General features: G+C 38.3%; 1 protein-coding gene across 33 annotated transcripts in view; it reads left to right on the top strand.

Annotated features, from left to right (window-relative positions):
• Positions 1-342: 342 nt before the first annotated feature.
• ABI3BP (ABI family member 3 binding protein) overlaps positions 343-11,238 on the top strand; it is a 258,099-nt gene continuing 247,203 nt past the window's right edge. For all 33 annotated transcript variants that reach the window (XM_082695526.1, XM_082695525.1, XM_082695527.1 and 30 more), the window contains exon 1: positions 343-544. In XM_082695526.1, coding sequence (XP_082551652.1) covers positions 466-544 — 79 coding nt within the window. In that variant the 5' untranslated portion in view covers positions 343-465. The remainder of the gene's footprint in view (positions 545-11,238) is intronic.

Below are 11,238 nucleotides of genomic sequence, written 5' to 3'. Positions count from 1 at the left end.
TTTACTCCCGTTTAAAAGAAGAATTGGATTGTTTTACTAGATAATTAAAAACAGTTTCCTTCTTAATAAGGCTTTATTCTGTTCCAGTGGTTTGGGGTATGCCTTTCTAGATTTTTAAAAGTAGTTCATCAAATCGTTAAGAACTGCCTAAGTACTTTTTCTTTCACATATGTAGATTGACCAAAATTTCAATGTTTATATCACAGAGAGAACAGACAGTGACAACCTAGCAGAGAGAAATGTGATGGTATGTTTTTGCTGTTGTGCCTTTTTTTTTTTTTTTTTTTTTGGTGTGTGTGGGAAAGGGTGTGATGTCATTTTGTCTCCACCCCCTGTGAGTAAGCCCACAGCAGAGCTAAGTGCAGCCGCCCGCCTCTGTCACTGGGAGACAGTCCACTTAAATGCGGCTCCAGGGTTGCGGGACACCCACCAGCATCACTCCCCGTGTGAGGTGGCAAATGCAACATGCTGTCCAGCTTGGGGTGTCTGCTTTTCTGTGGAAGTATTGCACTAGCCCTGGGAAATGCACAGAAATTGCCAAAAGGCAAGTAGCTCTGCTGTTTTGTGTTTTAAAAATAATTTTTGAGAGATACTCATTTTTAAATGTCAAAATTAAGTGTGATCTGCTTTACCAGGTTTGGGGCGGGGGGGGGGATATAGTTCTTCTGTGGAGAGTCAAAGTTCAGATGTGTGAAGTAGTTGCTTTAACTTTTACCTTTTATTTACCTCCTCTGTTATTTACTTTTCAGTTGAATCTCTTTAATGCAAAGATGAAGACCAACTTCTTAGGTTTAACAGGTTTACAGTGGCCTGAATGCTGTAGATTGAAACTATAGTATTTGTATATTGAGTCTTGGTCTATTAAAAAGTGTTGTTTGGTGTTTTATTCCCCTTTCCAGAGATTAAAACAATACTGGCTTTAGGTATAAAGGGAGTGGATTCTGAAACTTTGGATGGTGTAAACCTCACACGTACTTGTTAACTTGGGGGTTGAGGGACTCGAGCAGGGCACACCAAAGTACGATCATGTGCTAATGTGTAGACACTTCTCTCCAGGGGAGTTTGGAAGAGGGTTTGATCTGCTGGATGGGACACTCCCCCTTTTCCTGGCTAAATTGCTCTCATTTTAGTGTTGGTATTTTGTTTACAAATGCCATCAAAAGAAAATTAACCTTTCTAAATTTAGACCCTAAAAGTCTTTTGCGCCTATCAGTACTGCCATAAGAGCTTGCCTCTCTTCTGTCTCTGAACATAAACATTGCATGTACTCTTTTGTTCATCTGCAGAGGCATTTTCTAAGCCAACTGCAGGTCAGGGAAGGCTTTTTATGGCTGCAGACTGTCGTAGTCAGCAGGGTTATGAAAAACAGGCTGAACTTAATACACAGTTATGATGGAAAATATCAGAGGTAATGCAGAGCCACAGGCTTGTCAAAAACCTGGTGTGCACAGAATCAGACAGGAAAGCTATTAGTGTCAGATTATCCAAGATTCTTCTTGGGTCCTCCCTTTGGATAGTTTGTTCCAAAATCATCCTGTCTCAAGTGAAAACTCTTCTCTCCTCAGTGTGGCAAGTGTAACTTGAATCCAGAATGTGAGGGCTGGAGGCCTTATCTAGTTGCTATTTTGCTTGGTGATGTAAAAAGCAATAAAAAGGGCTGAGTAAACCTTCTTAATGCTGATCAGATAATTATGTAGAAATAAATAAATAAATAGTAAAAACATATACTATTAGATCTTTTTCTTCTATTAAGAATTTTGTTTCTTGATCATAGTGAAAGTGTTTAAGTAAATCAATTAGGAGGCACAAGCATTTAGAATTAATTGTTCCTCTTCCTGAAATATTTAACAAGGACACATCATTGGAGAGCAGTTGGGTTTTCTCAGGCTCAATACCTACAGATGGTTTTATTTTACCTAATGTTCACTGTGTAGGGAGTAGAGCCATACTTTTGTTACTACAGACTTCTGCAAATTCCAAATGTTTTAATTGTCATGTTGCAATCAGTGGATACAATCTTGACACAGTTTTCCTTTATTTGTTGTGGTTGCCCAGAATGGCCACAAAACTTTGTCTGGTTCATTGCACTTTAATTTGAAGAATTCTCATCCAGGTTTCTTTTGTAATTTTAAGAAATAATGGCTTTGGTAATTGTTAAAAAGCCCTGTCAAATTAAAATAATTATATTATAAAATAATTGGCAATTTTCTTCTCTGGTGCTATGTTTTTTCTCTATTATGGAAACTACTAAGGAACTTTCTTTTAGCTGAAGTCACCTTTCTCAAACTATGTCCTAAGAATAGGTGTACTGTCCTCCAAAGAAGTTGGGCAGGCATCTGCTCTCCACCAATAACTTAAGGAGTGTTCGTGCTTTGTTGTCTTCTGGGGAGTCCCAACAGATGTGAGAATTTCACAAGGTCTGAGAATCACTCAGTAAAAAAACCTGCCCAATATTTTTAACCCATTGTTTCTCAAACTCAATCCATTTCCTAGTGAAGTAGCTATAATATAATAATTATAATAATATAATTATAATATAATATATAATAGCTATAATATTTTGTTCGTCTTTCACAGAATACATTTGGGGAAATGATGAGCTAAACAAGAATGGGGGGAGAAGGGGAATAAAAAGCATTTCTCTTCTTTTTCCTTTCCACTTTAGAGTTAGTTTTCTATCATCTGTGATTTAAGAAGAGGCTAGAATTTTGAAGCTGGACAGGACATTAAGGGTTAATTGAGTGGTTGCCAGACCTTTTGATTTATGAACTGCTAAAAAGACAGATATACTTTCACTATCAGGGCTCCATTACAGAGGACATAGTTGAATTGTTTGAGGATGTTCAAAGAGGATACAAAATCCCCATTGTTCATCACAACAAGGCATTTTAACATATTTATAAAATAAATGAATTTATACAAGTAAGTCTATTGTTTTTATTTTTCTCTTTCACCATCAACTAATGAAAATTTCATCACAGGCCACTATTTGGGAGCCAATGCCCTAGCTTAACTGTTTATTTTGTAAATGAAGACACCCAAAGGCAGGAAGCTTAGTAACTTTCCTCTCATTGATGGCAGAACCAGGACAGGATTCAAGTCAGAATTGCATGTCTTGCCTTTTTTCCCACCTGGTGGACAGACTTCTCTACCCCAAACTACTAGTTACATTGTGCAGTACATGTGTGGATGCTACCCTTCTCGTGAATACAATTTTTCTTGCAAATATCATAACCATTACCTTAATTTCACATTTCTCCAAGAACATGTCCTATACACATACATACACAAATTATTGTAACTATATATCTGTTTAGTTGTCATATATAGTTGAGAAACATATATTTTTCTTACAAATAGCTATATATATTTTTTTTAAGAAAAACATTTTTTCCTAAAATTTTTTAAGAATAGCCATATATATATAAAATAAGAAAAATTATTTGTTAAATAAGATTTTATTTGTCCCTGTCTTTGCTTATTTGCTTACCTAGCCACATACTTTGTTATAGAAAATAAGATTTTGGAAGTGTCTTTCTTACTTTTCAAAAGCTTAAAGTTAGAGACTATTACTAATGGATCTCTTTTCCTCGCTACCACTTAATGAGTATGTGTTTTGGTAAATGATTTACCTTTGCTAAACCTCATTTTTCTCATCTGTAAAAGGGGAATAATGATAACTATCTCATAGTGTTTTAGAATTAAATGAGATGAGATATAATGTTAATTGGGTCATAGAAAAATGAATCAATATTTTAAAATATGTGCACTATAATTTGTGATCTTGTGTCCAAACTGACAAATCTCTTGAAGGGCAATACATTCAGGCATCATGTTCTTGGCAGAAAGGTGGGGCAAGGGAGTTAAGGGTTGCTCTACAGACAATGAGAGAAGACCTCTCCTGGGCTCTAGCCTCACCATCATCAACCAATGTTTGATTGCCAAGACCAAACATTGTTCTTTTCTATGGAAGCTGCACCTTTGCCTCAGGATCAGCTTTCCCTGGGTCTTGGTAAGGCCTCACAGAGCTTCCTGGAGAGATCCCCTTGTACTTGTTTTTCAGGAAGAGAATTAAGCCACAACGTACAGGCCCTGAGAAGAATCACCGCATTGTTTAAACCTTTGAAAGCCCCTGTGCTCCAGCTACCTCTTGGAATCTTTATTCTTGGCACCACAAAATTTTTCTTCCCCTATTGCATACCAGGCTAAGATAAAAACCACAGAGAACAATATGTAGTGAAGGGAGCCAACAAAAGCTCATGGTGGGACATGAGGGGCTTGACATACCTCTTTGCAGAAACTCCTCTGTGTGGAAGATAGTAATCAGCAAGAAGGCAAGGCTACTATTTCTAGCTAATGCTATCAATCCTGAGGCACATGTGAGGAAAATCACAGGGGAACATCCAAGATACAAGTGTAATCAAATAGCCTGAAGGCCTAAGGCTCTTGGGTGTGACTCTTGGCATGTGGCAGAGCGAAGAGGCAGCTGGCTCTTTGCCTTGGGTTCTTACCTGACAGGGTAGAAATCACGGATTCCCAGGACCAAAACCAGGAGCAGATGGTAATAATAACAATAGTTCTTACCAACATTTTGGGGGCTCAGATTGCCTGTGGTCATTTAGGGCTAAATATCTTTAATGTGGAAAATCTAAACTCTCCAAGGTCCCTATAAGCAGGTATTCTACCATTCTTATTTTACAGAGCATAAAATTGTGTTCAGAGTGTTTAAGTGATTTGCAGTCACACAGTCAGCAAGTGGCCAGAGGCTATACCTTTAACTTCTGTGTAATATCAGTTTCCTGCTTTATGGGAAGATAAGCCAATTTATTCATAACAATTATGAATTTTTATTAATTATATTATGAATTATTACGAATTGTTATGAATTATATTATTATATTCCATGTATATGCAGAGCACTGAGGCTAGGAAGACACAGCTTGGCACCTGTCTTCAAGAAGCTGACCAGTTAATTGAGGAGACAGGGATATAAAGAAATAATTATAATAGAGTGAGATTATCCTCCAGTTTGGGTGAAGCACAAAGAGTTTTGAGAACAGCCAGAAAAACCCAATCCAGCCTGGAGGGATCAAGAATTAGGAGAGGATCAAGTACTTAGTAGAGGCCTGGAAGACAAATAGAAGTTGGGGCAAGGAAGAGGATGGCTGAGAGGCGAGAGGCCTTCCTGATAGAGACAGCTGTGTGGCCAGATGCCAGGTCACCCCCCAGGTGCCTGTGCTCAGCTGGGTGTTAAAGTACTCAGAGAAGAAGCCAGGACTGGGAAGTCCACACAGGATGATGCAACTGTGTCTTCCTTGTCTCTTTCTGCCCTGACTCCCCAGGATTAATTACAAAGAGGGAATAGAAGCTTGTCTTTGGAGAGGAGGACTCCTGTGTCTTGCTCTATAAACCTTCCCAGACACGTGCCTGGGGTCTGGTTCTCACTCTCCATGGATTCCTCCCAATCTCACTCTGACAAAATTTCATGTGTTGCTCAAGTGGCCCAGTCCATTTCCCCCAAAGGTGACTGATCCTTGAGAGGGGCTGGAGAAGATCTCTTTAATTTCAGGGCAAGGATGTTGCGGGGGCGGGGTGGGAGGGCAAGGAATGGTGTGGAGTGCAAAAGAAGCCTATTGGGTAGAACTCTGCTTTTAATAAGTGGTATGTATTTATGCGCTGGTGTCACTGGAGAAGAGTGCATTGGAAAAAATGGCTCCCCTGCTAAAAGGAAACAAAAAAGTTTGAAAATCATGGGAAAATTATTTTAGCATCTATGACAGCTCTAAAGTTTCATGGCAGTTTTATTGATTTGTCTATTCAAATGGTGTTTATTAAGCATCTACTAAGTAAAACTGAATAAAATCCAGAACTTGCTATAGAAGTAACTTATATTAAGAATGTAAAAATTGATTAAATTTGTTTTTATGCCGAGACTGTCATGTTTAGAATCCAGTGTTTGAAAATAAAATTCCCTGTGTTCATTACACATTCACTGGTTTCATTCAGCTTTGCAGACTGCTATATCCAACTATGAGACACCAAACAGTAAGAAATTTTAGCTTCTCTCCCTCTTTCAAGGTAATGGGGTCCAGCGAACAATCAAGAATAAAAGAATTTATCTATACTGTATCACAGAAAAGACAGCTAAAATGTTTTTGTAGGTTAATGTGAGTTGACAGAAAGTTTGTCTAAGGCAAAATTAAGGTGTCTAATAAAGAGAGAGTCATCAGGAAATGTCAGCCACCATTCTATCTGGGTGACTATCCTCAGAAAGATTTTCCTTTTGCTTGTTTCCTGATTGTCATTACAAAAGTAGGTATAAAAGAATGTTGAAATAGATGAACTTAAAGTGATCTACGAATAAATATAAAATTAAAATATAAATAGGATAATCTAAAGTGAGAGATAATAGAAGAGTAAAATAAGTGAAAAAATAAATAGTATTAGCTAAAGAAAGAACATGCTAAGAATAGAAAAGCAATGGTTTCAATACATACATCTGTTAGAATGACATTTTAAAAATATGATAAGGGGTGCCTGGGTGGCTCAGTGGGTCAAAGCCTCTGCCTTCGGCTCAGGTCATGATCCCAGGGTCGTGGGATCAAGCCCCGCATCAGGCTCTCTGCTCAGTGGCGAGCCTGCTTCCCCTTCTCTCTCTGTCTGCCTCTCTGCCTACTTGTGATTTCTCTGTCAAATAAATAAGTAAGATCTTTAAAAAAATAAAAATAAAAATATGATAAGAGGGGCACTGGGTGGCTCAGTTAGTAAAACTTCCAATTCTTGATTTCAGCTCAGGTAATGATCTCGGTGTCTGGAGATCAAGTCCTATGATGGGCTCCATACTCAGTGGGGATTCTGTATCCCCTCTCTTCCTTTATCCCCTCCCCACTCATGTACTCTCCTTCTCTCAAATAAATAAATTTCAAAAAAAAGATGTTTAATAAATACAAAGAAGATGATAATCATATTACTCTATAGCAGGCTTGGTGTTTAATGCTAAGTGTTTAGATAAATCATCTCATTTTGTCCTCATGCTTATTAAAGATATGTTATTATTTCTCTCATTCCACAGATGAGAAACTAAGCCTAAAGAGTTTGTTAGTTATCTACCGATGCATAACAAATTACCACAAACTCATCAGTTTAAAACAACCCACATTTATTATCTCACAGTTGCTTTGAGAAGACTGAGTCTGGTTTAGCTGGGGCCTCTCCTTGGATGTGTTTCACAGGCTGAACAGAGAGTTGGCCAGGGCTCGCTGTTGACCAGAGGTCACTTTGGGTCTTTGCCACGTGGGCCTTTCTGTTATGGCTGCTTGCTTCATCAAAGTGTACAAGCCCAGATGAGTCTGCTGGCAAGATGAAAATTATAATCTTAGCCTAATCATGGAAGTGAAAGCCTATCACCTTTTCCATATTCTATTGGTTAGAAAAAATTCATTTCCTGTCATATAAGGTGATTACCCCAGAGAATGACTACCAGGAGATAGGGATTATTGGTAGTTGTCTTAGAGTGTACCCACCACAAAATGGTCAGTGGGGTCACATAGCTAGTAAGTGATACAGTGATACAGTGCAACTATCAATATAGGAAATCTAATTCCAGAGAATATACTGGTTTGAGCATTAGCACCCATCCATTTCCCATAGAATCCAGCCTTTAGTGGCAGATGCTCATTAGACACATTGCCAATTTGTCTCCCTCCATGGTTGAGATCAATTCTAGGAAATTGCTGAGAATAAAGATAAATATGATAAGTGCAAAGACTTAAGGTAAATATTTGTGACACAATTTTCTGTATGCAAGAATCCAGTCAATGCCTAAATTCCTCTGCTGATTTCCTCTGTGGCACATCAAATGACCACATCTGTGGTCAGTCCCATGTAGAGGGATATGCAAAGTAAATTCTCCCCAAATAGGAGCTCTGCTTTTAAGACTTAGATGCCACTATCTCTGAAACAGAAAACGAAAACATAAGACAAAGCAAAAATTTTCTTTCTTTTTTTTTTTTAAAGATTTTATTTATTTATTTGACAGAGAGAGATCACAAGTAGGCAGAGAGGCAGGCAGAGAGAGAGGAAGGGAAGCAGGCTCCCTGCTGAGCAGAGAGCCCGATGCGGGACTCGATACCAGCACCCTGAGATCATGACCTGAGCCGAAGGCAGCGGCTTAACCCACTGAGCCACCCAGGTGCCCAGCAAAAATTTTCTTTAACAAAATATATAAATATTAAGAAAGTAGCCCCTATTGAGTTGATGACATAGTCCCCATAAAATATGCTTCTGAAATATCAGTGGGTGGTTTCTCCAGTAAATGGAGGAGTTGTTATAAGGTCAAATTAAATTTGTGTTTGGCAGAAGAAAGTATTCTTGTATTAGTGGATGTGATGAAGACAACTGGATGAACTAAAGGAGCTTCTTTCAAATCCCTTTTGCTATTTATAAAACAATTCTTCCAAATGCTCTAGGAATCAAAACAGAATTTAGGTTGTACACAGGATATATGATTAACATGTTTTCTAGAATGTTTAGTGCTAGAGTATCCTGTGTGTGTGTTTTTCTCTAGCCCATGGTTTCTTCTGTTGGGATTGTCCTAAAGGTCCAGGAGGTGCATGGTAAGAAGGGTAAACTTCATGGTCTTAGTCTACTTTGTTGAAGTTCTGCGGACAGGAAGACTGAATCAGGGCTCAGTCTACCACTCAAGTTAGCTTGGGGTCCCCACCAAGAACCTTCCACAGTGAGAATTTTAGGTTGTATTGTAAGTTTCCTTGATCTAAAAAAAAAAAAAAAACACAACACTGACTTGTATTCCCAGTATTTTGGTAGAAAATTGGGAACCTTAAAGCTAGCCTGAGGTTTTTAGGCTCTCTTGGTATAGCAAGCTATGCAGTCAGCTAATGTTCCTCCTTGTGGAATTCTGAAAAGGAGGTAGAAGATGTGATGCTTTCATAGGAGGTTCATTATTGTTCTCCAGTCACAGACTATACACCTAAAGTCTATACATTAGAAAACCAAACCAAGTCCACCCACATCAAGCATCTGCTGCTCAGATTAGAAATTAATTTTACATAAAGTTGAGGTTTAGTTCAAACTTCACTGATGATATAACCATTCAGTGTTTTCTTTTAAAGTAAGTTTAGCTCTTGGGATTCTGGGTGGCTCAGTCAGTTAAGCAGCTAACTCTTGATTTCAGCTCGGGTCATGCTCTCAGGGTTGTGAGATCAAGCCCCATGTCCAGCTCTACACTCAGCGTGGATTCTGCTTGAGATTCTCTCCCACTGCTGCTCTCCTTCTGCTCCTCTCCCCACTCATGCCCTCTCTCTCTCTCCAAAAAAAAAGTAAGTTTTGCTTCTTAGTACAAATACTGTAACATCGATCCTGATAGTTGTAACCCTCACTGTACATTAGAGTAACTGAATGTTTTCAAAAGTATCAGAGCTGCTGTGCTTCCCTACTCATTTATGATTTGATTGGCCTGGGGTGGGAGAGTTTTTAAAATGAGGTGACTGAGTCAGTTAAGCATCTGCCTTCACCTCGGGTCATGATCTCAAGGTCCTGGGATCGAGTTCCGCATCAGGCTCTTTGCATAGCAGGGAGCCTGCTTTTCCCTCTGTCTGCTGCTCCTCCTGCTTGTGCTCTCTCTCTTCAAACAAACAAACAAACAAACAAATAAATTAATTAATTAATTAATTAATAAAATTCTTCAGGTGGTTCCAATGACCAGAGTTGAGAACTACTGAGCTACAGTTTTGGAAAATTTGTGTGTGTTAAGTGCTTGATAAATATTTCACAGAGTAAAATTTAAAAGTTAGAAGAAAAGCATTTTGCTATTTAAGTTTTGCATCAATTCACAGATGATTTTTATTTTTTTGCTGCTTTGTTCTAGAATTTTAAAGCCTTATTTGGAAAATTTCTTGAGACTCCCTTCTCAGACTACATAGAACAAGGAAATGTTTCAAACTGAGATTAACATTTGTTTTTGGTGTTAAAAAATAAGTGCTAATCTCTAGTTTCATAAAATCTCAGAAACTAGATCTGAGAAACTATGGTGGATTGTGTTTTTCAGGACTGGACTTAAATTTATTCTTTCTGTTATTCAACTGACATTTTTAAAAATCAATATTAGGATTACAAAGATAAGTAAGACAGTTCCTGCCTTCAAGGAGTTTGAGAAAGTTGTATTGAAAACTATTTGGCCACAGAAAAGTAATTTTCTTTTAGATGAAACTGTTGGTGTCTTAATTCTTTATCCTTATTTAGCAAAAATTTGTTAGAGTTGTGCTATTCCATTGTGTTGTCATGCACTAGCTTTAAGCTATAATAATAAATATATATTTAAGTATATAAATATTAAATACATAAAGATAGATATATAAATGAATTAATGTAATTTATTAAGAAAAACAAAAAAAGCACTCCATGATCCTAGTTAATGAAAAATGCAGGAGTTAAAAAAAGGTTCAATGAATTTCCCTGTTAGTCCAACTTCTCTGAATCACCTTCAGGAATGGTTCCTTTAATTGGGCCCATTTACCGTATGTATTCCAGCTCATCTTCTTTCTATTTTATGTTAAGGATACTTTGCGAGCACATAGGATGGCTCATAATCTGAAACATCTTTGAAATGTATTCCATTTCTTTCTAATAAAACAAAGGGTCTCTCCTCTCTGAGGGGAGAACACACTCTTTCTAACCAAGCTTGGGGTATTTTGGTTCCGACAAGATGCCCAAATAGAGTCGCAGATTTCCTTTCTCCTTAAATGCCATTCTTTGATTTTTCCATTCTGTTAACTGATAAGAAAACGTTCTGGTTTCCCAAGCGCCCTGCTGAGAGTCCACTGTGCACACGTGTGCATGCGAGCCCTAACAGGCCTTCCTTTTCAGAGAGCAGCAGATTCTGTCATTAAAGGAGGAGTCTGGGGCAGCTGCCAATGTCATGCTGGCAGAGAACTCTGGAATTCAGTCCTGTTACAGATACGCCAGCAGGGGATACAGGACAAAGTTTTCTTCTTTCATTTTCCCAGATGGAGTTCAAGCGTCTCTAGGTAGTCAGTGTAGGACAAGGTATCAGATGATCTGAAGAACAGTCCCTCCGTCCCCGACTGGCTCATCCTCTTCAAACACACCACTGATCCTCTTGCCACAGAACAATTCCCTAATTACTCATGTTTTAACCAGAATTAGGAGGAAAATGATGCTGGCCATGTTCTTCCATTGAGGTTTAGTCTGGAGTTTCAC

The sequence above is a fragment of the Mustela nivalis genome (genome assembly GCF_964662115.1).
Source record: "Mustela nivalis genome assembly, chromosome: 1".
Classification (NCBI taxonomy): Eukaryota; Metazoa; Chordata; class Mammalia; order Carnivora; family Mustelidae; genus Mustela; species Mustela nivalis.
Note: the sequence above shows the minus strand (reverse complement) of the source record. Positions and strands in the feature narration are given on the sequence as shown.